Below are 27,620 nucleotides of genomic sequence, written 5' to 3'. Positions count from 1 at the left end.
CTGAGGTTCAGCTTGAGGTGGTGATCCGTCATCCACACTGATATGTCTGCCAGACATGCAGAGATGCGATTCGCCACCTGGTCATCAGAAGGGGGAAAGGAGAAGATTAATTGTGTGTCGTCTGCTTAGCAATGATAGGAGAGACCATGTGAGGTTATGACAGAGCCAAGTGACTTGGTGTATAGCGAGAATAAGAGAGGGCCTAGAACAGAGCCCTGGGGGACACCAGTGGTGAGAGCGCGTGGTGAGGAGACAGATTCTCGCCACGCCACCTGGTAGGAGCGACCTGTCAGGTAGGACGCAATCCAAGCGTGGGCCGCGCCGGAGATGCCCAACTCGGAGAGGGTGGAGAGGAGGATCTGATGGTTCACAGTATCGAAGGCAGCCGATAGGTCTAGAAGGATGAGAGCAGAGGAGAGAGAGTTAGCTTTAGCAGTGCGGAGCGCCTCCGTGATACAGAGAAGAGCAGTCTCAGTTGAATGACTAGTCTTGAAACCTGACTGATTTGGATCAAGAAGGTCATTCTGAGAGAGATAGCGGTAGAGCTGGCCAAGGACGGCACGCTCAAGAGTTTTGGAGAGAAAAGAGAGAAGGGATACTGGTCTGTAGTTGTTGACATCGGAGGGATCGAGTGTAGGTTTTTTCAGAAGGGGTGCAACTCTCGCTCTCTTGAAGACGGAAGGGACGTAGCCAGCGGTCAGGGATGAGTTGATGAGCGAGGTGAGGTAAGGGAGAAGGTCTCCGGAAATGGTCTGGAGAAGAGAGGAGGGGATAGGGTCAAGCGGGCAGGTTGTTGGGCGGCCGGCCGTCACAAGACGCGAGATTTCATCTGGAGAGAGAGGGAGAAAGAGGTCAGAGCATAGGGTAGGGCAGTGTGAGCAGAACCAGCGGTGTCGTTTGACTTAGCAAACGAGGATCGGATGTTGTCGACCTTCTTTTCAAAATGGTTGACGAAGTCATCTGCAGAGAGGGAGGAGGGGGGATTCAGGAGGGAGGAGAAGGTGGCAAAGAGCTTCCTAGGGTTAGAGGCAGATGCTTGGAATTTAGAATGGTAGAAAGTGGCTTTAGCAGCAGAGACAGAGGAGGAAAATGTAGAGAGGAGGGAGTGAAAGGATGCCAGGTCCGCAGGGAGGCGAGTTTTCCTCCATTTCCGCTCGGCTGCCCGGAGCCCTGTTCTGTGAGCTCGCAATGAGTCGTCGAGCCACGGAGCGGGAGGGGAGGACCGAGCCGGCCTGGAGGATAGGGGACATAGAGAGTCAAAGGATGCAGAAAGGGAGGAGAGGAGGGTTGAGGAGGCAGAATCAGGAGATAGGTTGGAGAAGGTTTGAGCAGAGGGAAGAGATGATAGGATGGAAGAGGAGAGAGTAGCGGGGGAGAGAGAGCGAAGGTTGGGACGGCGCGATACCATCCGAGTAGGGGCAGCGTGGGAAGTGTTGGATGAGAGCGAGAGGGAACAGGATACAAGGTAGTGGTCGGAGACTTGGAGGGGAGTTGCAATGAGGTTAGTGGAAGAACAGCATCTAGTAAAGATGAGGTCAAGCGTATTGCCTGCCTTGTGAGTAGGGGGAAGGTGAGAGGGTGAGGTCAAAAGAGGAGAGGAGTGGAAAGAAGGAGGCAGAGAGGAATGAGTCAAAGGTAGACGTGGGGAGGTTAAAGTCGCCCAGAACTGTGAGAGGTGAGCCGTCCTCAGGAAAGGAGCTTATCAAGGCATCAAGCTCATTGATGAACTCTCCAAGGGAACCTGGAGGGCGATAAATGATAAGGATGTTAAGCTTGAAAGGGCTGGTAACTGTGACAGCATGGAATTCAAAGGAGGCGATAGACAGATGGGTAAGGGGAGAAAGAGAGAAAGACCACTTGGGAGAGATGAGGATCCCGGTGCCACCACCCCGCTGACCAGAAGCTCTCGGGGTGTGCGAGAAAACGTGGGCGGACGAGGAGAGAGCAGTAGGAGTAGCAGTGTTATCTGTGGTGATCCATGTTTCCGTCAGTGCCAAGAAGCAGTATGTAGATGCAAGCCTTGTCTTTAAGATCCTGCAATGTCTTGCCCCTCCGCCTCTATGCCGGCATATCATGTTGAAGGAAAGCACCTCCATGATAACAATGGCAGTAACTAGAGGGGACTGCATTGTCCCTTTTCGACAGAGTAAAATCGGTCAATCGGTCTTCTCTGTTAGAGCTACAGTATACTGGAATGCAATGCCCATGGACTTGAGAAGCTGCACTGATTATTGTGCTTTTAAAGTTGAATTGAAAACATGGCTAAAATCTATCCAAACCTGTACACATGAGTTATCTCTAGTTCCTCATATGTAAGACGACAGTTGATGATAGTGTTGTTGTTAGAATGATATATTATGGGATGTAATGTATTTGTATTTTGTATTGCTTTTGTGAGTAGTTGTATTGTGGTTGTGTAACTGTCCTTAGCTGCCCTGGGACTACGGGTGCAAATTAGCTTTTGGCTAATGGATGTTGCATTATTGTAATATTTATGTTGATTAATGTGCATTGTCCCCTATAAATATATATTTTAAAGATGTCGTTCAATTGGTAACATACATTTGTGTCTTCTAATGCCTCTTAAGGGGAAAGTAATCTTAAAAAGTAACTTAAAGTAATCCGATTACATTACTGAGTTTGGGTAATCCAAAAGTGACATTGCTGATTACAATTTGACAGGGAACGAGTAACTAACGGATTACATTTAGAAAGTAACCTACTCAACCCAGTCTCTGGCATCTTTTTGTATCTTTCATTCAAGACTACATTTAAGATGTGTGCAGAACAATGGACATATACTGAGTGTACAAAACATTAGGAACAACTGCTCTTTCCATGACAGACTGACCAGGTGAATCCAGGAGAAAGCTATGATCTGTTATTTATGTCACTTGTTAAATACACTTCAATCAGTGTAGATGAAGGGAAGGAGACAGGTTAAAGACGGATTTTTAAGCCTTGAAACAATTCAGACTTTGATTTTATTTTTGTGCCATTCAGAGGGTGAATGGGTAAGACAACAGATTGCAGTGCCCTTGAACGGGGTATGGTAGTAGATTCCAGACTCACAGTTTGTGTGTAAAGAACTGCAAAGCTGCTGTGTTTTTCACGCTCAACAGTTTCCAGTGTGTATCACCATTGAAAGGTTCCTGCCTTCCTAGGGAGTTTTTCCTAGCCATCGTGCTTCTACATCTGCATTGCTTGCTGTTTGGGATTTTAGGCTGGGTTTCAGTACAGCACTTTGTGACATCTGCTGTAAGTACATTTGATTGATTGTAGAGTCCATGCCTCGACAAATTGAGGCTTTTGAGGGCAAAAGGGGGTGCAACTCAATGTATTAAATGTTTTGTCTACAATGTCTCAGGAAAGACTCTCTGGGTTGTAAACGCATCATAGGCCTACAGTCCGTGGTGAAAAAATGTACACACAAAAAAGCAAGGCGACGCAGTCGGATGCTGTAGCTACTATAGCCCTTTAAGTAGAAAAGAGACAAGTGTAGATAGAGAAACGTCTTTCCGAGAGAAGGAAAACGAAAGGCACAGAGACACAGCAAGGAAGACTTCAGGAGAATTGTTAGGCAATTTGATGTGTAATTTTTTTATTTAAAAAAAAACGGACTGAGTTTCGCATTAATAGGTTTTATGCACCACAACTTTCTATCCAAACTGGGAGAGAGTGAGGACAGTTGTATGTTTAACATAATACATGTAAATCCGGGACACTCCAATTAGTATATGTTTCGTATGGTGTGTATTAATTTGTGGAGGTCCGTCATCCATTCCGTATGATATGTTAAGAATGACTATTTGTGTGATATGTTACGAATTACAATTTGTTGTGGCTAACGTTAGCTCGGTGGCTGGGGCTGAACTGACTGATTTATCCTCATTAGGAAATGAGACTGAAAACGCTCTGATGTGGGTGTCTCGTGTTCGCACGTGTAAAGCATTTGTATATTCACTCAGACAAAACAGTACAGTTTCAGTCACTCACTCTTCTACATAACTTGAAACAGTCTAACCAGGTCTTTTGTCTAGAAGTAACCTAGAAATCTAGCCAAGATATTTTGCCAATTAGCTTCTGCGGACTGTGTGCGACCATTGGCAATATTGGTTTAGCTTTGGATAGCCCATCTATCTCTATGGGGATAGTTAGGGACGTCGTTAAATTATGCAATATAAACGGGACAATATTTCATGTTGCACACCTTTTAGTTCTCATGGAATGCTTTCAAAATTAGTATATGAATTTCTACAAATTATACTGTAGTTTAGGTTAAGTCATTGACATTTGGAGCTATTGAAACGTAATACTGTCCCATGTACCTAGTGTAATTTACCGAGGGTCCCCAAATAGCCCCGTAGTGATATCCAAGTGAAACCAAATGTATCACGTTCAGTGTGTTCCTCAGCCACGTGTTTAGTGGGCATTACAATCGGGCAGCATGCAGCTGCGCTCCGAAATGGATGATTACTTGGGTGCTGTCAGCTGTGGGCATGTGGGCAGGGTTGACGGAAACACAACCTAAGGAAAACAGTTACATACTATGTACAGTAGATTACTTACATCTCGCAAATCTCCGTTTTGGACGATACTGACATTATCCCATTTAATGTCCCATTATCCCATTGTACATAACGACGCAAAACTATTGAGTTCAGTTGGGCTTTAACAGTCCCTAAGACGACATTTCCACAGGCAGTCCAATTCTGATCTTTTCGCTCCAACCCCAGGTGTAACTAACCTAATTCTGCTGAATAACCATCTAAACCATAAAAATGGCCCCAGACCATTATTCCTCCACCAAACCTTACAGTTGGTACTAGGCATTTGGGAAAGTAGCATTCTCCTGGCATCTGCTAAACCCAGATTCATCCATCGGACTGCCAGATGGTGAAGCGTGATTCATCACTCCAGAGAACACGTTTACACTGCTCCAGAGTCCAATGTCGGCAAGCTTTACACCACTCCAGACGACCATTGCGCATGCTGATCTTAGGCTGGTGTGTGGCTGCTTGGCCATGGAAACCCATTTCTTGAAGCTCCCGTGCTGCTGTTGCTTCCAGAGGCAGTTTGGAACTCAGTAGTGAATATTGCAACCGAGGACAGACGATTTTGATGCGCTACGTGCTTCAGCACTCGCCGGTCTCATTCTGTGAGCTTGTGTGGCCAACCATTTCTCAGCTGAGCCTGGCTGCTCCTAGACATTTCCACTTCACAATAGCAGTACTTATAGTTGACCGGGGCAGCTCTAGCAGGGCCAAAATTTGACAAACTGACTTGTGGAAAGGTGGCATCCTATGACGGTGCCACATTGAAAGTCATTAGTAAGGCCATTCTACTGCCAATGTTTTTTTTTAATGGAGATTGCATTGCTGTGTGCTCGATTTTATACACCTATCAGCAACGGAAGGGGCTGAAATAGTGGAATCCACTAAGGGATTTCTACATACTTTTGTATATACAGTGAAAATAGATTTTTTTTAGGATCTCAGTCGGTGTCTGATAAAATAATTTAGGTCTAAAGATAATGATTCAATAATTCCACTCTGAAACCATATATTGTATGAAATTTATTACACTCATAAAACTATAATCTGATAATGTGTGTAGCTTTAGTCAGAATTAGAACAAGGACCTTTTGTTCCTTCTTAGTATGAAAGCAGGGTGAACGTGTGAAACAAATGATAAGAGGAGCTATCGACAGACAAGCTGGACTACTGTGTTCCTTACAGGACATTCTGTCTCCACCCGTGGAGGGGAGAAACTGTTAGGTTTGCAGAAAATTATGAAACATGTTGTAGATTAAACAATGTATCTATGTAGTGGAAAAACACAGACTGTCGAAGCAAGGCCTAGCTTAAGATTTGAACATGTCTGTGTGTGTTATAAAGACTGGGTTTGCATTTTTGATGTTAGAACGTTCTCGTGAATAAACACTTTGACTTTTGTAAACTGGGACTCTTGTCTGTTTCATTCAACCAGAATCTTACAAACTCTGGGTTGCAGACTGAGTAGATTAATTGAAGTTTATGAACATTGATAACAAAATTCTTATAACATGTCTCAACCTACTGTTGAGAGTTAGTAGAATACACAAGGTGCAATTTCGAAATGTGTTTGTGCATCAGCTATTTTGTTTCACCAGCTAGGTTTCCATTTGACAGATTTTCATACAACTATTCAAAAATATGCTAAAGCAAATATGCACATTTTCCCACCAGTGGTGTGTGTCCACCAAACGGACTGGATAAAAATCAGTGCGTGACGACGTAGAGCACAGAAATATACATTTCGGTTAAGTATCGAATACAAGTATAAAGTCCAATGTGTTTTCATCGCATTCCACTCCGCCGATAGTTTTGTCACAAAAAGTGTTGCGTTACATAGCAAATGTGCTCTGGTCTTGACACCTGTGGTCTAGCCAACTGCTCACAGATACACTGCGGGTAGGCTGTGCAGGCTGTGCGGGTAGGCTACACTACAGTATCAAGCTCATCCATCACCTTGCACATTCACCACCCTGTAAAGTTCACAAGTTATTTCTTCTGTAGCCAAATAAATTGCATGGTTTCCCGAGTTGTAGTGGGAGGACAACAAGTCATGTCATTGCGGGACTCCAAGTTTACTTCGAATCATGGTTATTATATCAATATACATATCATTAAGGCATTTCCACCGCCATTTCTTGCATAATTAATTTTACAGACACAAAAAGATCCCACCATGTTGAACAAACAAATGATCTGTCTGCATTTATGAAATTGTACCGAAAGTTATTTTTTCCATCACACGTTACATCCCCCTTGATTCTCCTGCCCACATACAGTAATATCTGAAACAATTTATGCAGCAAAAAAAACTCTTTCTACTCAGAGATAATGGTCAAATTTAAGAAAATACTGATATCCAGATAAACATTTTTTGGTCATTTAGAAAATGATTATATTTGCATTGAGTGTTGTTTTAAGACCTTTACTTTAAGCTAGAATCCTTAATTCAAACAATAACAAAGTGTCCCCCATTATGGATGCAACCGCTAACCATCCATGATAACAAAATTATAGTTTTTACTATGGTGTGAGGCTGTACAATATGTTTCCATTTACATAATTTACAAACAGATGGGTTACAACAGTTGAACTATGCTCATGAGGCATGTGGTGGTTAATTTCTGTTACCAAATGAGGAGAGACAAACTTCACACACAAGTCAGAGTTATACTCAAACTACATCTTTAATAAAAGCGTTGCATTAGCAATGACTTTCAATGATGCACCATTTCTAATGAACCATTGAAAGTGACAACACAAAAGTACAAAGATCTTTTATAGCCAAGATAAACCCCTCGCAATCTACAACAGATACATAGAATGGTCACAAGGTTAAGATTTGTATGAAAGGTATCTATAATACATAGCAGACAGCAACTGCTGTGTCAACAGTTTTCTTTGTATAGACAGACCAGTGTCTGGTCCTCCTACTCCAAACTGGAACCGTCTCACCCTGGTACGGTATAGCACAAAAACATTACCTCATGTTATCTGGAATGCTCTTTAGGTTTTATCATCCAAAGACATTGTAAATCTCCTCTGTCAGTGCTATCTCATAGAGGCCCTCCTCAGTAGAACACACACACAATAGTTTACAGAACAGTCTATTCTGTCGAGTAAAACAACCATTGAAATGCAATACAAGCATTATAACATAATCTTGCAATTTCCACGACAAGCACAAGTTATATTCTTCAAGAATCGATGGGTATATAAAATATACTGAACAAAAATATAAATGCAACATGCAAGCATTTCAAAGATTTTACTGAGTTACAGTTCACGTAAGGAAATCCGGGAATTGAAATAAATCCATCAAATCAAATTTTATTAGTCACATGCGACGAATACAACAGGTAGACCTTATATAACCGATGTGAAATGGCTTGCTCTGCAAGGGGAACAGTTGGGTGTCAGTGTAACGGATGTGAAACGGCTAGCTTAGTTAGCGGTGGGGTGGGGTTCCAGTCTGCTGAGAAGAAATACCTGCCAGGAGAAACCCAACAAGGGAGGGTTAGAGGACCTGCTCCTTTAACACACAGCTTGCGTCCCAAATGGCACCCTATTCCCAATATAGCTCACCAAGTTTGACCAGAGGCCCATTTGCCCTGGTCAAAGTAAGTGCACTAAACAGGGAGCCATTTAGGACACATCTGGAAATGCTACTGGACTGTACACAGGCCCAGGAACAGTGATCTTTACTTATTGCTAGCCGTTTATTACAATAAAATGAGTAAAAGGAGGACTTTAGTGGGAAGAAGGAGGAGAGGAATACAGGAGTGTGACTGACGGTCCATATTGCATGATGGAATTGTAGTCAGAGGGCAGGTTCTGAGGGTCTCCTTTCTTCACCTTGGAAGTTCTTCTCTTTTCCTGGGAGACAAAGCAAGAGTTACAGGAGGCAGATCTCAATAGTCTCAGATCTCAAAAGCCCACACACTGCAACGCTCCATGGGCCAAATTGACCAGCCCCCCGATGCACATGCAATGCCCATTAGGTGGATTGATGTGCGTCTCACCTGGCTCCCCCACTGTATGGTGACGTAGTGGTCAGGGTCCAACCGTGTGTGTTCGTGGTGCAGGCCCAGGGTGTGCAGCAGCTCATGTTGCACAGGTTCCTCGCCATACAGGTACCAACGAAGTACACAGGCTGGGCCCCGCCCTGAAAACCTACATTCGACACATAGCGAGAGGCGTCAGTGAAGAAAGAGGAAATGAGAAGTGGAAATGAGAGGGGAAGGAGAGAAACGGAAATGAGAGGGGATAGAAGGACAGGAGAGAGTGAAAAAGGAAAAGCTTGAACGTAGGAGGAAAGATAGGGGGAAGTTGTGAGTTAATTGTAAACTGCTGGAACGTAGAAAATGCTATTAATGATCCCACTTTGTATCAGTCTTCTGGACTCACCCTCTCCCAGAGAGGATCTATATGTAGTTAATCTTATTGATGTATTTATAGAAGCGCATACACGTCCAGTCTGAGATAATCTCAAATGCCGCCAGGATAGTTTTCTTTCTGCCTGCTGTGTGGCTCAACAGATAATCTACCATTAAACGGTGCATATCTTTCCCCACTGTGTCCACTGTGTTATAAAATATGTCGTTCATCTCTCCTACTGTAGTAGACACTCACGCAGACTGTATGGGACAGAGGTGACGCCATCCATCTTCGGCCAGTACGACTGCACAAGCTAATCTCTCTTCCTGCAGGACAAATAAAAATCTTGTTTTAAATCCAGCTGTCGCTATAGTATAGGCATCACACAAATTAAATTGTCATTCTACTCTCCCGATTTCATTCTATGATAGTCCTTCTCAACTATGCTCATCGTACAACCAGAGGTGAGATCAAAAGATGCAGTATGGCAAGAGATAGGAGGGACCACTTAAATGAATGTCGATTTATACATTTAACTTGGCCAAATAGCTAGGCAGCAGAGAGCCGAGGCAACTAATTCTATGGTATTTAAAAACAACGAAGCAGTAGCACAGTGTAGTATCTGGGATCTACATCTGTTTATTTGTTACTAAGCAGTAATGTATTATGGCAGTGTTACGTTACTACACCTAATAGGAAATGCACATGCGCACTAGGGTGCCGGGAACTGTAGAGCCCCGAGGGGTTTTGACTAAACGAAAACTAACTGTACTCCCGTCTCCTGTCATTTCTCCACAACACAAATATTACACACAGAACCCAGACAGCGGGGATCATTGACTCCCAAAAATCAGAACGTCTCCCTCCCGGATAGTCTCAAAAACGGGGCGACACCTTCAATCTGTGCTGTTGGTCTTTCAGCTGATTGAAATTTGAGAAAACATCCACGGGACTTAAACGGACTTGAAAACGCGGGTCTGTGTGCGTGGCAATCAAGATGTTTGCTCGTGACAACATGCATGCACAAGATGGTAGAACGTGCATGCATAATTACAGGTGTTTAACATGGTGTTGTACATGTGCCAGGTGATACATTTTAACTTCAGCTCAGGCTCTAAAAAGTTGGGTCAACAACACTTTCCTGTGGATGTTTTTTCTCAAATTTCAAGCAGCAGAAGGATAAACTGTACAGACAACCGGTAGAGTAAATTCAAGTGTAATATTACTCCAACATTCTGGCTTGTAAGAAAAATGTCTACGATTTTGCAGTGCTTTGTTTGAGACTGTATACCAATAATTGGTATCAGTCTGATTTATTAGGTAACCTTCTGGACAGCATGGTCAAAAATCCTCTAACAGGAAGAGTAGGTCTATAACCACAGACACTACAATGTGCAGGGGCTGTTTTTCTATGATCCAGATTCTGTCATCCTCTTTTGCTATCCAGGACCAGATCGATCTGGCTGATTGAGATGGCTTTTCAGAAAATAAATCAGACACACAATGTCAAGATCACAGAATCCAGATTTTGTGCTTTGGGTAGGTCGCTATATTGCCATATACTGGGCGAGTTATGTTACATTTTGTTTAGCGAATAAGACCGCCGGGTTTTTCAAAACTTGCTATCTGAATCTGAATGAGCCGGATTCTGTAATCCAGGATCAGATCTATCTTGCTGTTTTTCCCCAGAAAATAATCAGGTAGGATCATTCTGATCCAGATACCACAATATCAAGATCACATAATCAAGTTTCAGTGTATTGAACAGGCCTCCACCTTACAGCTAATGGACAAGTTGTGGTAATACTTCTGTAGGGTCAGAAAAACAGATTTGCGTAAATTACATTAATAAAGGTACCTTGATTAAAAAATAAAGTCTTATATTCAGTAGGGTCAGTTCAGCTAAACCTATGCATGCAATCCTTTATTATAAAGGTGAAATTGAGGGTCCTCCCCAAAAAATTGCTTCCCCAAACATGACTCACACCCCCGCCTATGGATGTCGGGACTCAGGTGACGCCACAGACGGGTGAGTGTCGGGACTCAGGTGACGCCACAGACGGGTGAGTGTCGGGGCTCAGGCGACGCCACAGACGGGTGAGTGTCGGGACTCAGGTGACGCCACAGACGGGTGAGTGTCGGGGCTCAGGCGACGCCACAGACGGGTGAGTGTCGGGACTCAGGTAACACCACAGACGGGTGAGTGTCGGGACTCAGGTGACGCCACAGACGGGTGAGTGTCGGGACTCAGGTGACGCCACAGACGGGTGAGTGTCGGGACTCAGGTGACGCCACAGACGGGTGAGTGTCGGGACTCAGGTGACGCCACAGACGGGTGAGTGTCGGGGACTCAGGTGACGCCACAGACGGGTGAGTGTCGGGGCTCAGGTGACGCCACAGACGGGTGAGTGTCGGGGCTCAGGTGACGCCACAGACGGGTGAGTGTCGGGACTCAGGTGACGCCACAGACGGGTGAGTGTCGGGACTCAGGTGACGCCACAGACGGGTGAGTGTCGGGACTCAGGTGACGCCACAGACGGGTGAGTGCTGGGACTCAGGTGACGCCACAGACGGGGGAGTGTCGGGACTCAGGTGACGCCACAGACGGGTGAGTGTCGGGACTCCGGTGACGCCACAGACGGGTGAGTGTCGGGGCTCAGGTGACGCCACAGATGGGTGAGTGTCGGGGCTCAGGTGACGCCACAGACGGGTGAGTGTCGGGACTCAGGTGACGCCACAGACGGGTGAGTGTCGGGACTCAGGTGACGCCACAGACGGGTGAGTGTCCGGACTCAGGTGATGCCACAGACGGGTGAGTGTCGGGGCTCAGGTGACGCCACAGACGGGTGAGTGTCGGGGCTCAGGCGACGCCACAGACGGGTGAGTGTGGGGGCTCAGGCGACGCCACAGACGGGTGAGTGTCGGGGCTCAGGTGACGCCACAGACGGGTGAGTGTCGGGACTCAGGTGACGCCACAGACGGGTGAGTGTCGGGGCTCAGGTGACGCCACAGACGGGTGAGTGTATGTGTTATCACGATGAGCCACTTTGGAGTGGACAACCACCGGTCTCATCAATGAGAGAAGGTTTGAAAGAGACAAGATGGCAGCATACATTGTTGGACAACCTTATGGGGCAAAACACATGTAATTTAATTACCACGCATTTGATAAATTCAAACAAACCGCCTGCAACTAGACATGGAATTTTAGAAGACATTGGTTGTCCAATTTGTAAGTCGCTCTGGATAAGAGCGTCTGCTAAATGACTTAAATGTAATGTAAATGTTGTCTTCCAAGTCAGGAATTGAGGAAGTATTGACAAGTTCAGGTTGGTCAAAAATGCTCTGTAGTATGTCAAACAGTAACGTTACTTATCTAATAAAACCCATCAGCCAGCTGGAACAGTGTCATGTCAGACTAGGCAATATTGTGTGTAGCTAATTACAGACCTACCTATGGCAGAGAGTAGTGTTTGTAGAACTGTCCACGGAAACAAAGAAATGTACAATAACATGGTTTTACAGTGGGGTTGGCTACATAAAATGGAAAACTGATAATAGGCCTAGCTATCACATTACGAGACGACTGGTCCCCAAAGCAGACCTACAGGGAAAGTAATGGTGGAATTGTAGATGGGAACACCGCCCACTGAAATACTGAAGGGAAACGTTACATAAACAGGGACAGCACAATAACATGGTGAACCAGTGTGCGTTTGCAGGGCTGGCTTACATCAACTTGAAAACTGTCAAAAGAGAGGATGTATAACAAATTAATCTGGTCCTACTTTGGACAATCCAGATCAGACGCCAATGCATGGTGCAACGAACGATTGCACACCAGGATTTGGGAGAAAAGAACCAAAGCAACTGCACAAACACATTCGTGCACTCGCTTTACTTCCAGTCAAAGAGCAGGCGTGCGGCAAGCACGAAACAAAAGTGCATGTGTGTTCACTTGTTATTATAAATTCTCAACCTCAACAACAGATGGCGGTACGAGTCTATCGAGTCATTTTCCTGTCATTTCCACCCAAGGAAGAAGAAGAAGAAGAACGTAGCTTCCGGCCAAACAGTAAACACATGTGGCAGCGATAGTTTTACACTTTAGGTGAGTTTATAACAGATAAATATATTCTGATCACATTATTTAACTGAATTTATCAGTCTCTGAATTTCTGCGAATATATTTCGCTCCAGATTTAGTTCACAACTCCGCTGAAAAGGACTCTTAGAGTAATGCTAGCAACTCTTCACGTTATCTAGCTAGCAAATTTATTTGTAGCCTCTATCCTAACCGTTGTTTTTATAGCTGAGCAGTTAAGGTGTATATAGTTAGTTTTTAAATACATATTTATATACCACTTTGTATTTTGAGATGAATGACCGCTGCTTTTGCTAGATCAGTCTAGGAGAACATTCACCATACTCCCGAATCCCTAATGGTTTTTTCCATCTCTCTCTCATCCGTCTCCCTCATCTCTCTTTATATGTGTACCCCAGGTGTTCCAGCAATGACGCGATGGGCCAGAGCCAACAACGTCCACAAACACAAACCTGCTGAGGCAACACCCTGGAGCCAGCTTAGAACCAGAGGGGGAGGAGTAGGGAGGGGTCGTCCAGGCCCTTTTGGAGGTTCAGGAGGTGCTAGCTCTAGCCATGGTCCTGGGGGTTGGGGAAGAGGTAGGGGAGGAGGGGGAGACCCTCTGAGGCGAACGCAGCTCGGCGATGCTGGGATTAAGAAGCCCTGTCGGAAGAAGAAAGACTACGACAATGAGGATGTGAACGGCTTCATGGAATACCTTCAGAGTGGCGGGGCTGGGACGTCCAGGGAGGTGGAGGGGCAGGGATGGGGGGACTCAGGGAAGAGGTAGAGACAGCCCTGAAGAAAGACAGGAGGAGAGAGGACAGGAGGATTAAGAGACAGGATGACAAGAAGAGCAGCATGGTGAGTAGTAAGATGGGCAGAGATCAAGCGTAGAGTGACTAAGTTTCCAATGTTGCTACTAATAGTGACACTCAACCTTGTGATGTTGTCTTACTCTCTTACCTCTTCCTTCTTTCTTACCTCTCTCTCCCTGTCTCCCCCTCTCCAGGTGTGTTTTAACTGTAGGAAGCCTGGCCACGGGTTGGCTGACTGTCCGGAGGCGGACCGAGACGAGGAGATGGGAAGGGAAATCTGCTACCGCTGTGGATCCACAGAACATGAGATCCAACGCTGCCGTGCTAAAATAGATCCTGCTCTAGGTGTGTGTGGGTGTGTTGTCCTGATTCCTGGTTGTGTTCTATAATTCAATTTAAATTTGTTCCGTTTGTTACTTTTTCTATGCTGAAGAAAAATATAAACGCAACATAGAACAACTTCAATGATTTTACTGAGTATCAGTTCATATAAGGAAACCAGTCAATTGAAATGAAGTAATCTAATCTATGGATTTCACATGACTCGGCAGGGGTGAGGCCATGGGTGGGCCTTGGAGGGCATACGCCCACCCACTGGGGAGCCAGGCCCACCCACTGGGGAGCCAGGCCCACCCACTGGGGAGCCAGGCCCACCCACTGGGGAGCCAGGCCCACCCACTGGGGAGACAGGCCCACCCACTGGGGAGACAGGCCCAGCAATCAGAATGAGTTTTTCCTCACAGAAGGGCTTTACTACAGACAGAAATACTCCTCCGTTTCATCGGGTGGCTGGTCTCAGATCATCACGCCGGGGAAGATGCCGGATGTGGAGGTCCTTCTTCCCCTTCTATTTTTGTGTGTATGGAACATTTCTGGGATCTTTTATTTCAGCTCATGAAACATGGGACCAACACTTTCACATTTTGTTACTTTACAGCCTAATTCTAAAATGGATTAAATTGTTTTTTTTCACCCTCTCATCAATCTACACACTACCTCATAATGGCAAATCACACCTTTGACAGTGGATATGACGCTATAAGCTTGGCACACCTATATTTGGGGAGTTTCTCCCATTCTTCTCTGCAGATCCTCTCAAGCTCTGTCAGGTTGGATGGGGAGCATCGCTGCAAAGCTATTTTCAGGTCTCTCCGGAGATGTTCGATCGGGTTCAAGTACGGGCTCTGGCTGGGCCAATCAGACATTCAGAGACTTGTCCCGAAGGCACTCCTGAGTTGTCTTGGCTCTGTGCTTAGGGTCGTTGTCCTGCTGGAAGGTGAACCTTCGCCCCAGTCCTGTTCCTGAGGTCTTTGGAGTGCTCTGGAGCAGATTTTCATCAAGGATCTCTCTGTACTTTGTTCCATTCATCTTTCCTTCGATCCTGACAAGTCTCCCCGTCCCTGCCACCGAAAAACATCCCCACAGCCGGATGCTGCCACCACCATGTTTCACCATAGGGATGGTGCCAGGTTTCCTCCAGACGGGACGCTTGGCATTCAGGCCAAAGTGTTCAAGCTTGGTTTCATCAGACCAGAGAATGTTGTTTCTCATGGTCTGAGAGTCTTTAGGTGCCTTTTGGCAAACTGCAAGCGGGCTGTCATGTGCCTTTTACTGAGGAGTGGCTTCTGTCTGGCCACTCTACCATAAAGGCCTGATTGGTGGAGTGCTGCAGAAATTGTTGTCCTGGAAGGTTCTCACATCTCCACAGTGGAACTCTGGAGCTCATTGGGTTCTTTGTCACCTCCCTGAATAAAGCCCTTCTCCCCTGATTGCTCAGTTTGGCCGGGCAGCCAGCTCTAGGAACACTCTTGGTGGTTCCAAACTTCTTCCATTTAAGAACGATGGACACCACTGTGTTCTTGGGGTCCTTCAATGCTGCAGACATTTTTTTGTTACCCTTCCCCAGATCTGTGCCTTGACACACTCCTGTCTTGGAGGTCTATGGACAATTCCTTCGACCTCAGGGCTAGGTGTTTTGCTCTGACATGCACTATCAACTGTGGGACCTGACATAGACAGTTGTGTGCCTTTCTAAATCATGTCTAATCAATTGAATTGACCACAGCTGGACTCCAATCAAGTTGTGGAAACATCAAGGATGATCAATGGATTTGATTGAATGTGTGTTTGTTTCTCTCTCTCTCTCTCTCTCTCTCTCAGGGGAATACCCGTATGCCAAGTGTTTTATCTGTAGTAAGACTGGCCACCTGTCCAGGTCCTGCCCAGATAACCCCAAAGGACTGTACGCTGCAGGTACAACACATGCACTCTCACAGTACTAAACTGGGCTGATAAATCAAACCGTGAATCCATAACATTGTCTCCTCCCTTTCTGTCCATCTGCAGGAGGTTGTTGCCGTGTCTGTGGTTCAGTAGAGCACTTCCAGAAGGATTGTCCTGAGCACCAGGCCGCGTGTGAGTAACCAGGCTCCCATCTCTCTCTACCCTGCGTCAGGATTGTCTGTTCGACAGACCCATTTTCCCCTGCCCGCGTCACGGGAATGTTGCGCTCGCACGACAGATTCAGAACGAAGCTTTACCCGACAGTGGGTTCGGTCGCATGCAACTTAAAATGCAGCTCATGCAAGTTGACAAATAAGTCATCGAGGCGGTTATCGTTTGCAGCGTCGCTAATGTTATCAGAGGAGTTGACTAACTAACGTTAGCAAGCCAGCGAGGCATGGTGAAATATCACAGATTGAGCTCGATAAAGCCAGAAGGATTCTGAACGTATCATTAGCTGTGGCCATCTGTTTTGCCTGTTCCCGTTGTCATCATTCACTCGCTGTTAAGTTCGCCACGGTCCTGACTTTAGCGTTAGCGATCCTGCTACGGCGGTTTCTGGCCGGGCATCACTCGAACGTTGACGCCTGTTTGTAAAACCAAAAATGGGTCTCATATACGCTACATTTCTCTCTGGACATTCCCTTTGTCATTTCCATTGAATATATCTATCTGAATGTCGTTTGTGTTCTGTTTCATCTGTCTGAACGCTCTGTACAGTTAGTCCTGTTTATACGCTCCTGAGATGTTGTGTGACTGACGTGTGTTTGTCTCCCCGTAGCTAACCAAGTGACCTTGGGCTGGCTGTCCAATAACATGAGTGCCGACCACGAGGAAGTGCATGTGCCTGTGAAGAAAGCCCCGCCCAAACGGGCCAAGGTAGTGGTCTTCTGACCTGCCAATCCACGCAGAGGACTCGCCAGATTGGACAGGACTGACATCGACACATCCCAAGTCCTGAAGTCCACGAAGGGCGTTCGTTCTGTCACCGTTCTCACTCTCTCTCTCTCTGAGCTTTGACAAACAACATCCATAGTCAGGGAAAATGGAGAGCTGCTCTTGACTGCCGTATTGGAAAGCGCCCTCTGTGGTCTCACACCCTGGACTCTGTGTATAGGACTGGAAGTGATTTGTATGGATGGGACGAGACTGGGGCCTGTAGTGTATGCTAGCTAGCGGGTCGCTCCTGTATCTAAAGATGTGTTTTTATATCTCGGTAGCCATCTATCCCGTGTGTCTCATGTTTGGTGGTGTGTTCTCTCATCTATCCCCGGGTGTCTGAGAAACAAAAAGGTTCAAAATATAGGTTTTTATTTGCACTTCACAGAATTTGTTTTGTCATCAAGTATCATTATTACTGCACGTTCACGCACATCAACATCTGAAATATTTCTTGCAAAATTCAATAAATTAGACTGATATTACATACATGACCTACATTTGCTGTGACCAAGGCATTTCGGGTAATTTGGAAACAAAGTCCGTTGTAAATTGGACACCTGTATTAGCAGCCGCTCGACTAGAGACGTGTTTTGTCTCGTTAGAATCATGAGTCTCCATATAGTATCAATTCAACCATCAGACTCCGGTTTAGTGTGTGTGTGTGTGGTGTCTCTCTCCAGGAAGGTGGTACGTGTGCTAGCCGTCTCCTCCATAGACTTAGACCAGCCTGCCAGGTTACATGCGGCAACACGCCTGACGTCACCTGGTTGTGGTAACACACCTGGAACACATGGTTTTAACACATTGTCTCTGAATCGTGAGGGCTAACGATCGTCAAGGACAACAACCACCCGAGCCACTGCCTGTTCACCCCGCTATCGTCCAGAAGGTGAGGTCAGGGGGGGGAGATGTTTCCACGGTTACAGACCTCAGGCCTAGCACATAGGGGTACCTGTAGAAGACAAAACACACACATATGGCTAACAGGAATCAGAACGATCCCATAACCATCTCCACTCAAGAAGACGGGACCGCACACATTCTTCTAAAGCGGGGGTGCCAAACGTATTCCACGCAGGGCCGAATCTCTGCGGGTCTTTTTGTGTTTCCTTTCAGTTACGACCTAGAAAACCAGAGGTGAGGTGAGTTCCTTACTAATTAGTGACCTTAATTCATCACGGACAAGGGTGGAGCGAAAACCCGCAGACACTTTGCACCTCTGTGGAATGAGTTTGACACGTGCTCTAAAGGAGACCTTTACTCGTTGCAGGACTGTCTCTTTGACAACGGGAACACAAAATTTCGGCTCTTGCTTCCGTTGATTTGGGGGGGGCATTTAATGTGGTACACCGTCTCCTCCTCATCGGCCCCCTCTACCTCCTCACAGCTACAGGGAGAAGGGGGTGTGATAGGTTAAAGGTCAAGTTAGTTTCATGAACACGAAGCTCTGTGTCGCTCATACTTTCAGCAAAATGTGGCTGGTGGCACCTTAACCGGGGAGGACGGGCTCAGTAATGGAATAGATGGAATGGTAACAAGTTTACAGGTGACTTACAGATAATGTCCCCCAAAGAGGTTGCAGTGTGAGGTTAGCCAATAGGGTGAAGGCATGGAGGGCAAAGGTCATGACCATCTGAGCTTGGGACACAAAGCAGCTCCTCCTCATGGACAAACACACCGATCTGGGAACATACAACATGTTAAGGAAACTAAAAGCAAAAAAGGACAAAGAATCCCCTTTAGAAAATTGCCATATGGTGTCTCCATGCATTAGTGTGTGTTTCTCACCCTGTCATTGATGCTGCTGGCATCCCCAGTCTTGTTTCCCCAGTCAGTACAGTCAGAGCTGCTACATTGTTAAAACCCAGATACACCTGCAGGGGACGATAGGAGACAGACAGTAGTGATATGCGGGTTGACTCTTAACATGCAGTGGATGGGTTTTGGGTCATGAAATATTGTTTGGATGAAGGGCGGGCGGGTCGAGTAAAGAGAAAACAAATAATAATACAATCCGTAGTTCTTCTGTAATTCATATCTTTAAGGCTACATTGAGTTCTTTCATTCGTTTTTTAAATCTGGCATTTGGCGCATAAGTCTAAGCTTTAGGGGCCGACTTTGCTGCGTGCCAAATCGGCCTACACACCAATCGCCAAATGCTTTCGGGAACTTGGCCGGAGAACGTTAACATCGATTCACCGAGGCAAAAAGGTCAGAGTTGAATTCGGTAAGAGAAGAGCTGCAAAATAAAGATAAACGACGGCCAGAAAAGCAACGTTTCAGAAAGATGTGGTCAAACTGGTAAAAGAGGATGATGACTGTGAGGTGCTATACAAATTCGTAAAGTCAGGAGACGCGGACCACAACACCGGCACGTCATAAAAAGGAAACAGTACAGCGCAGTTTGCTGGTTCGGCTCGGGTGCTGGCCTCAGACGTTCACTTTATCACAAGTCGGTGGTTGCAGATAGGTTATTAGCAATTACGGGTGAACAAATAGCTGACCCGTGCATCACTAACAGACAGACAGCAGGGAAATAATGAGGCTGAACTAAAAGCGTGTCTCAGCTTTAGTCAACTTGTCATCTGGCAAGGCAGTGATGTGGTTGAAGGCAAAAACAGTCAGGTACAAGGCTAGCTTAGCTAGAATGATGGGTGCTGGTAGTGTCATGTTCATTACATGGTTGTGGTACCTGGTTCCTTTTATCCCGGGGGACAGAGATAGGAGCCTCCTCCTTACAGGACAGGGTGTGCTTTCTAGCCATCAATAATTATCTTCCTTACGATGGCAGACAGGTATCTCCTCTCCCAGTCCTTGTTTGTGTATGTGACTTGAGGGGACAGGCAGGTACGTCTCCAGGTGTGTTAGACAGCTGGTAGATGAGGGAGGCGCTGTTGATGTGACACGCTTTGTTCGCGGTCCACTCCTCACAGTTCCAGGCCTCCACTCAGGACACCTACCTCAATACTACACACACGGGCACACACACATTTTAAATACTGTGCCAATTACATTTTCACAGGATCCCATTATCTGAATGGGAATTCAAATGACGAGACATGTTACCTGTTGTTAAATGTGTTGTTGACCACAGCCTTAAAGACCAGTCTGAAAGGGCGGAACATGTCTACAGACCTCCGAAGGGAAGCGGCCACACAAACGACTGGAGAGAGAGAAAGAGAGGGTTAGTAAAGGTGTGTACCTACACTCTTAGAAAAAAAGGGTTCCAAAAGGGTTCTTCGGCTGTCCCCACAGGACAGGGGTAGGCAACCCTGGTCCTGGAGTGACACAGTGTTTTTTGATTTAACCAACCTGGGAAACTGGGTGTGTTGAATTTAGGCAATCACTCAACTGATCAATTAGCTCGATCTGGTGTGGTGCCTAGTTGGAACAAAAATCCTGCAGCACTCCAGGAACAAAGGTTGCCTTCCCCTGCCATAGGAGAACCCTTTTATGGGTTCTACATGGAACCAAAAAGGGATATCCTATGGGGACAGCCATAGAACCCTGTTAGATAGAGGGTACCTGGCTGGTATTTATTTGTTTAGAATTGCCCCTTGAACATGTGTGTCAATATGACAAAGTTTCATTCAGGGCAAGATAAATCAAGTAAATCTACAGATTATACCTCACCTCCTCGGTTCTTCATTATAAACTGGGTAGTTTGGCTCCTGGATGCTGATTGGCTGACAGCCATGGTATATCACTCCAGTGTTAATTGCTAAATTGTAATTACTTCGCCACTACGGCCTATTTATTGCCTTGCTTCCCTAATCTTACCTCATTTGCACACACTGGATATAGATTTTGTCTGTTGTATTATTGACTGTACATTCGATTAGTCCATGTGTAACTCTATGTTGCTGTTTGTATCTCACTGCTTTGCTTTATCTTGGCCAGGTCGCAGTTGTAAATGAGAACTTGTTCTCAACTGGCCTACCTGGTTAAATAAAGGTGAAATAAATAAAACAAGAACAGCCCTTAGCCGTGGTATATTTGCCATATACCACACTCCCTCATTGCTTAACTAGAGACTGGCTCCAAGATGGCCAATCTGTGTTTTTAACTTAATCTACTCACGTCCGCATGCGCCATTTCTTACTGGGCTTTACTCCGGATGCACACTGGCGCTCAGTGCTCCGGGAACTCTGTCAGAGCACGTGGACAGCTTAACAAGCCAACCGGCACTTCCCCTATCTAGCTGGGGTCATGACCTCAGTGCGTGAATATAATAATTGTATATCTTCGGCTGTGAGTGATGAAAAAAACAAAACGGCCTCTGTGACAATCATTTGAAAAATTCAATGGATGTTTTGTGGACAAAGGTGATGACTAAAGTGTCTCATTCGGAGTTTTCAGTTTTTGACTTGTCTATGGGGGGGCCATCAAAAAGAATTGTCTTTCTATGCCATGAATCAGTTAAACTGCAGTACCGAAGCAATACTGTAGGTGCAGTCAAAAGCGTGCTTCCAGACTGGAACCCTGGCCCGATGAAGCCGAAAGAACAGCGACCTGAGAATCAGGGTCGTGGAGAAGATGGCGGGTAGGCCTACGCCCGAATGGCTGTCGGATTTGGAGATGGAGTCAGAGGAACCCACAGAGGTTGGTAAAGAAGGCGGCTAGGAAAACAACGAAGAAAGTGGAACATATTGAAAGTGAAAAGGGATTGTTGCAGGAGGAAATTCAACAGGATGAGAATTAGGATAAATGAACTGCGGTGGACGGCGCGGTGAAGACAGCCGGGTTTGAGCCACATCCCGACGGTGATAAAGATGATTTTGGCTCAGTGGGAGAGGTTATTGGAGAGAACAGATCCTTGCCTTCTGGCTGATCCATATGGGGTGTCAGGTTGGGTGGAGAGGAGGTTGGTGAAATTGACTCAAAGTGGAATCGTGTCGATTTCTTTTTTTTTTCATTTCTGCCATCCAGAGGGGGGGAGTGTGCACTCCGCACAACGTGACTGAGGACAAGAACTGTCATTTGCCTTCCTCTCCGGAGCAGGGCGCCGTCGAAAGGAGTGATAACTGGAGTGGGCATTAAGTGTTGAAGAGGATCAACTAAAGTTGAAGATTCCCGGTGTCTTTGACGCCCGCCGTTCGCCATCGGGACGCAGACCCGGTGGAGAGCGTGGTGAAACAGAGATGACACTGTCTGTACTGCTGAGTTTTGATGCGGCGTCTTTGCCAGACAAAGTCAAATTGGGATGTGTCAGTTATGCCGTGCGAGACTTTGTCCCGAATCCATTTCAGTGTTTCAGGTGCCAAGCTTATGGTCATGTGGCAGCAGTGTGTAGGTGGGAGATTCCTAGATGTGAAAAGTGTGCAGGAGGAGATGAGACAAAGGAGTGTGTAGAACTGGTGGGAAAAGTTGTTTGTGTAAACTGTAGGGCACATGAGGTTGGTGGCACCTTAATTGGGAAGAACATGTCTGTGGTAATGCCTGGAGCAGAATCAGTGGAATGGTATCAAATACATCAAACACATGGTGTGATGCCATTCCATTTGCTCCGTTCCAGCCATTATATGAGTCGCCCTCCCCTCAGCAGCCTCCACTGCTGTAGCGGTACCCGTGGTGCTGGAGATCAGAGGTGTCCGGTGAGAGAAAGGCAGTGGGAAAACAAGTTGTAGAGGAAGATGGGTCCAGGGTGAGGGATCCTAAGATCCGGTGAGTAAGCAGAGGCCCAATAGAGTTATAGGAGTAACGTGTGCTTCGGTAGAGTACTTTCTTCTTCTTTTTTTCCCCCCGTTCATGGCCATGGTTGTCAAATTGTACCACAGGAATATAACGTAAATCACAAGAGGACAGATGCTACGGTGGCAGCTGCAGAGACGTACTTGGGTGTGTGAGATTTTACTGCAGAAGAGTTACAGGACGTTCTGAACGACAGTGTCTCTGGAGTAGGATCAGATAGGACCTAAGTGGTGGGATAGTGGGGAGGTTTTGGGAGCAGGGTTAGCTGGTAGGGACATTTAGGCTGAAACACAGCCCATACGGTAGGTGGCGACATGCACCTATAACATTTGTTTGTGAACCGCCATAATACCGAAAGAGATGGAGAAGAACAAAACCGTTGCACTGGAATCACAGCAAACTACGTGTGACATAATAACTATCAATATTTCTTATACTTAAAATGGTCTAGACAAATAATTACAATGAATAATTAAATGAATTCACTAGAAACCACTTGTGAGGAACACACAGTAACTCAATGATAAGGGATCGTCGAATTCAGTCAGTTTAGCACAAGGGGCGGTTTATAAGCGCCAAATCTGATTGGCTCTTTCCTCATTCTCCATCCGCAAACGAGATCCCGGAAGTTGCCCCGGTAAGGAACGTGTTTCGTTTTCAGAGTGCGCTTTTAGCGTGTTGTACATTTCCTCGGGAACATTAAAGACTGAAAACCTTGAACAGTATGGGCCTATTGCATTCATCGATGGCCACCAGATTATCGGCCGCTGATCTCTCGTTTAATGCATCAATAGGCACTAAATCACCCGCACATCTGATGTGAATTGCAATCATTGGCCATACCGCACCCTAAAACTGATTTCGATATTTTAGTCCTGCTTTCAACCAAAACAGCGTGATAAACCAAACTTGCAAAAAAAAAACACTTGATCTCGTGTTGTTACCGCGTCAAACAAGGCTATTGCGTTGCAGCTTTCATGTACGAATATCGCATTCTCACTTCCAGAACCGTTGATCAAACATTCGAATGTTTACATGTTTAAAGCCAGCTATCTTAACTATCTTCAACGCTGTATAACTGCAACCTGAATATACACACGTGTGTTCGTTAGCTAGTTTCAGTAAGTTACCTGCCAGCAGATCTGTGTGCACTGAGACACTTATTTCCACGAATCTGGCTTAACATATGATTCTCTCGTCGTCTTCCTCATCTCTGCCTCTTCCCCCATTTCCTCCTCCAGAGATGAGTAGCTGTTTTCTGGATGAGGAGACGTTCTGTCAGTGCTGTCAGCTTCTCCTCCAACACTCCCACTCACTCTGTGACGGCTGGAGCTGGGAACAAGTGAAGGTATGGGGTGGAGGAGGGAGAGTGTTTTTAGGATAGAGAAGGGTAGAGTTTTATTTGCGGTAGGCCTACACTATTTAGGGGAAAGGAAAGGTTAGCATTGAGAAGAGTATAGTTGGGCTAGTTTGGGTTACACAGAATTAGGGTTAAGGAAAGGTTAGAAATGTCCTTTTTTTTAGGGTGCTTGACTATCCCAGTCGCCTGAAGAAGCTGAGTGAGGAATGTTTGGCTGTCTGAATGGAATCGGGTGCGTGTGAATCTGTAGAGCAGGGGTATGTAACTTGACCACAACTAAGCCCAAAAATAGATGGTATTTGAACATAACAATCATTTCATACCTTTTTATTATATTGATACAATCACTTTTTTATATATATTTTTAAAATTAGTTGTGGGAATACTTGAGCAGATTTTTGCTGAATTCTGGTAATTGTAGTCATTTTTTGATTCCCCCCCGACCACAGAAGAAAATCTTGGCATAAAAAAATTAAGATTGGAGCCACCGCTAAACCGGCTTACTCTCTCGATTTCTTCTTAGGTTTCTTCCATCTGTGTTTTTCCTGGCCACTGTGCTTTCACTTCTGCTTTGCTCTTTGGGGTCGAGGCCAGGAAACTGTAAAGCACTTTGTGACTACTAATGTGGAAAGGTCTTTTTATAAAATGCGATTGATTAATAATATTGTTTCCATTCAAGGGTTCTGAGGAGGGCTACCTGAGGAAGACTGCCCTGGGGACCGGCAGAACCAGATGTAACCTGGACCAGCAAGGAACCAGTTCAGACCAGCACCAGGAGAGGACCTTCTCCCCTTCTTTCCATAATGATGATGAAGATGATGGCACAGTGTGTTGTATACAGGAGGAGAGCAGTAGTAGCAGTGTCGTTCAGTATGAATACCATATCCTCTACTCCTGCAGCTACCAAACTCCTGTCCTCTACTTCAGAGCTTCAACCCTGGGTATGTAGCCAGACAGTACTGGCTGAATGGTTATTTGAAGTAATACATTGCAAATACAGGACTTGCATTGTCTTCAGCCGTCCACTTCATTATACACTTACTGGTCCCTGTCTCGCTCTCTCTCCCTGTCTCGCTCTCTCTCCCTGTCTCGCTCTCTCTCCCTGTCTCGCTCTCTCTCCCTGTCTCGCTCTCTCTCCCTGTCTCGCTCTCGCTCCCTGTCTCGCTCTCGCTCCCTGTCTCGCTCTCTCTCTCTCTGTCAGAGGGTAGGAGTCTCTGTCTCGAGGAGGTATGGGACAGTGTTCATCCTAACTACAGACAGAGACTACAGCACAGAACCTGGGACACCATCACACAACAGGTTGGTACCACTCTCCTCTCTCTTTTCCCGGTAAGATTGTATCCCTCTCTTGATCTCTTTTTCCTCCATAAATCTCCCACTTCCACTCGACACCACACTCAATCTTCTGTCTGTCTCTCTTTAGGAACACCCGTTGCTCGGCCAGTCGTTCTTTGTGCTCCACCCCTGCAGGACAGAAGAGTTCATGATGCCTGTTCTAAAAGCTGCCCTGGAAGAACACCGGTGAGTTTGAGACTCAACATGTGTCTTCTATCTGAAAGTATTACACCTATGTGTGTGTGTGTGTTCTCCTGTGTGACCTTTGCCCTCTGACCGCTGTGCAGACAGGTGAACTACATTGTGACCTGGCTCAGTGTGGTGGGTCCTGTTGTGGGACTGGATGTTCCTCTGAGCTACTGTACACAGGTACCTGAACCCCCGCACACCCACTCCAGCTCTCCACAGCCCCCCTCCAGCTCTCCACAGCCCCCCTCCAGCTCTCCACAGCCCCCCTCCAGCTCTCCACAGCCCCCCTCCAGCTCTAGGGACAAAGCCAGGCTGAATGGTTCTCCCATCTAGCGTGGACAACACATAATTCCAAAGCGAATTTCCATTGGAGCCAGATTTGACATCAGCTTGAGATGTGTTGATGAGGTCTGTCCAGTGGGCATGAGATGGAGGACATGGCAGCTGCTTTTCACAGCAAGTCTCTAGAGAGAACCGTTACATGAAGCACTGCTGGCACCTAGTGGTGGGAAACATTACTGCAACTCTACAGGCCTGTCAGAACTGCTAGGTTGAATCAGATCAGGTGCTGGATCTGAGAAGAGCGAGCGGGGATGACGTATAGATCTGGGACAGGGTCTTACTGTGGGCTTCAGTGGTGATACCTGTGAAAGGGTGAAACATGACACTTCTCCTTTTGTCACAGCAGACCTGGTCTTAGGAGGCTAGACAACCACGGCGCAACGAAAGAGATGTCTATTGATTTCTATGGGAGCTACTCTGTCCTTGACAAAGTTGTTTTGGAACAAGACAAAAGGAATGTCTATTTTGTCCCTGGATAGGGGACTGAAGATGACGTCAGATGTAACTTCTGTTCCCTATGACCTCAAACATTAACTTTTTAAGTACACCTCTCATTGTCACCTAACATGTCCAACAATCATGTCGGAACTTTTTGATTTCTTTGCAATAAAGTTGATGACAAACACACCGTTTTTGGCCTGCATTGTGAAGATTTTTTTTAAACGGAAAAATATATTCGGTAAGATTCCTGTTTTGTCTCTGACAGACTCGTCGTATCTGAAGGGGCTTCTTCTAACCGTGTGAGTGGCATTGTGATTCATGATAGTTTGTTAGTTTGTACTTTGGCCAGATCCTTGTCTGTTGGCAGAAGACTCAGGAATTAATTTATTGGTCAACTGGGAGTTTGTTTGTGTGTATTCTTGCAGTAGAATGGATGCCCTTTTCACCATAATTTGTCTAACATCCTGTCTCCGTTGACCGAGAGCGTGGGGAGAGTTTCATACCTCCCCCTCATACGATTTTAACACGGTCGATTTGCTTTTGAATTGGAAAACGGTTGCATGTTGACTGTATCACAGGTTGTAACACCAATGTTGGCTTTTAATAAAGGCAACTCTTCCGCCTTAGTTCTGAAACAACACATGTATATGACTGTATCGCATCCATATTGAACCTACGTGCCAATGAACACACACAGTCTGGTCATTATACCTAATGTAAAGACGGTCAGGGGAGAAACAATTCTACTGTATGATTTAAGAAGGGGAGGGGGGCAGTTCAATACAAACTGTATACATCAGCCACTCTTATGGTAATGGCTATGGGGACCATATGTACAATCTGTTCGCACGAGCAACCCTAACAGAAATGCTGATATAAATGTCCCACGGGAGAGCTCTGACAATGTCAGATTAAAGTGTGTGTGTGTGTAATCAGTTACCCCTGTTTTTAAAAGAAGGCATTGTGTTCGATGACGTTCCTCAATGCCAACCCTGGATAAACAACAATTGGAAACACATGGCTGTTTATGGCACACACATACAAGTATGAACGTAGCGAGAGGTCGCCCCCTCTCCCTCTCCCCCTCTCCTGGCGGGAAACAAACTACCGGGGATGATAGCACTGCTTCTGCTGATCGCACACCCAGGCGCAGACTACACAGTGAGATCCGTGTGCGTTACTCCCCTGGAGAGCCATAAAATAGT

At 46.0% G+C, this 27,620-nt stretch overlaps 3 protein-coding genes and 2 long non-coding RNA genes across 13 annotated transcripts; 3 read left to right on the top strand and 2 right to left on the bottom strand.

Moving 5' to 3' along the window:
* Nucleotides 1-7,244: 7,244 nt before the first annotated feature.
* LOC118385687 (uncharacterized) lies at nucleotides 7,245-9,504 on the bottom strand. The gene is made up of 3 exons (XR_004826086.2): nucleotides 9,186-9,504; nucleotides 8,576-8,726; nucleotides 7,245-8,429 (listed from the first exon to the last, which is right to left on the bottom strand). It is a non-coding gene; the product is annotated as an uncharacterized LOC118385687 (long non-coding RNA).
* A 1,671-nt stretch (nucleotides 9,505-11,175) lies between these two features.
* On the top strand, nucleotides 11,176-11,712 carry LOC127930854 (uncharacterized). The gene is made up of 3 exons (XR_008139622.1): nucleotides 11,176-11,249; nucleotides 11,353-11,454; nucleotides 11,625-11,712. It is a non-coding gene; the product is annotated as an uncharacterized LOC127930854 (long non-coding RNA).
* A 1,179-nt stretch (nucleotides 11,713-12,891) lies between these two features.
* Nucleotides 12,892-17,539, top strand: zcchc9 (zinc finger, CCHC domain containing 9). The gene is given in 7 exon segments (XM_035772569.2): nucleotides 12,892-13,041; nucleotides 13,434-13,754; nucleotides 13,757-13,878; nucleotides 14,027-14,177; nucleotides 15,993-16,085; nucleotides 16,179-16,247; nucleotides 16,897-17,539. Coding segments are annotated over 6 exon segments (858 nt in total). The 5' UTR covers nucleotides 12,892-13,041; nucleotides 13,434-13,444; the 3' UTR covers nucleotides 17,010-17,539.
* Nucleotides 17,540-17,676: 137 nt separating this feature from the next.
* Nucleotides 17,677-24,058, bottom strand: LOC118385440 (acyl-coenzyme A thioesterase 11). 7 transcript variants are annotated; one of them, XR_004826029.2, is made up of 7 exons: nucleotides 23,879-24,055; nucleotides 20,124-20,220; nucleotides 19,750-20,024; nucleotides 18,846-18,931; nucleotides 18,613-18,739; nucleotides 18,319-18,444; nucleotides 17,677-18,009 (listed from the first exon to the last, which is right to left on the bottom strand). XR_004826029.2 is itself a non-coding variant. In XM_035772574.2 (6 exons), exons 3-6 carry the CDS (start codon nucleotides 19,819-19,821, stop codon nucleotides 17,953-17,955), a joined length of 342 nt encoding a protein of 113 aa, XP_035628467.1. In that variant the 5' UTR covers nucleotides 19,822-20,024; nucleotides 20,124-20,220; nucleotides 23,879-24,054; the 3' UTR covers nucleotides 17,677-17,952. The 7 variants fall into 7 exon arrangements, 3 of the variants coding, with proteins under 3 accessions (XP_035628467.1, XP_052377369.1, XP_035628469.1); XR_004826028.2 differs by having other exon boundaries at nucleotides 18,313-18,444; nucleotides 23,879-24,054; XR_008139386.1 differs by lacking the exon at nucleotides 23,879-24,055 and adding an exon at nucleotides 20,370-21,178 and having other exon boundaries at nucleotides 18,313-18,444.
* Nucleotides 23,206-26,606, top strand: atg10 (ATG10 autophagy related 10 homolog (S. cerevisiae)). 3 transcript variants are annotated; one of them, XM_035772570.2, is made up of 6 exons: nucleotides 23,206-23,385; nucleotides 23,990-24,096; nucleotides 24,788-25,049; nucleotides 25,310-25,407; nucleotides 25,532-25,629; nucleotides 25,731-26,606. In XM_035772570.2, exons 2-6 carry the CDS (start codon nucleotides 23,992-23,994, stop codon nucleotides 25,963-25,965), a joined length of 798 nt encoding a protein of 265 aa, XP_035628463.1. In that variant the 5' UTR covers nucleotides 23,206-23,385; nucleotides 23,990-23,991; the 3' UTR covers nucleotides 25,966-26,606. The 3 variants fall into 3 exon arrangements, with proteins under 3 accessions (XP_035628463.1, XP_035628465.1, XP_035628464.1); XM_035772572.2 differs by lacking the exon at nucleotides 23,206-23,385 and adding an exon at nucleotides 23,403-23,727; XM_035772571.2 differs by lacking the exon at nucleotides 23,206-23,385 and adding an exon at nucleotides 23,404-23,869.
* Nucleotides 26,607-27,620: the final 1,014 nt, after the last annotated feature.

This window comes from Oncorhynchus keta, chromosome 6, assembly GCF_023373465.1.
Source record: "Oncorhynchus keta strain PuntledgeMale-10-30-2019 chromosome 6, Oket_V2, whole genome shotgun sequence".
Classification (NCBI taxonomy): Eukaryota; Metazoa; Chordata; class Actinopteri; order Salmoniformes; family Salmonidae; genus Oncorhynchus; species Oncorhynchus keta.
Note: the sequence above shows the minus strand (reverse complement) of the source record. Positions and strands in the feature narration are given on the sequence as shown.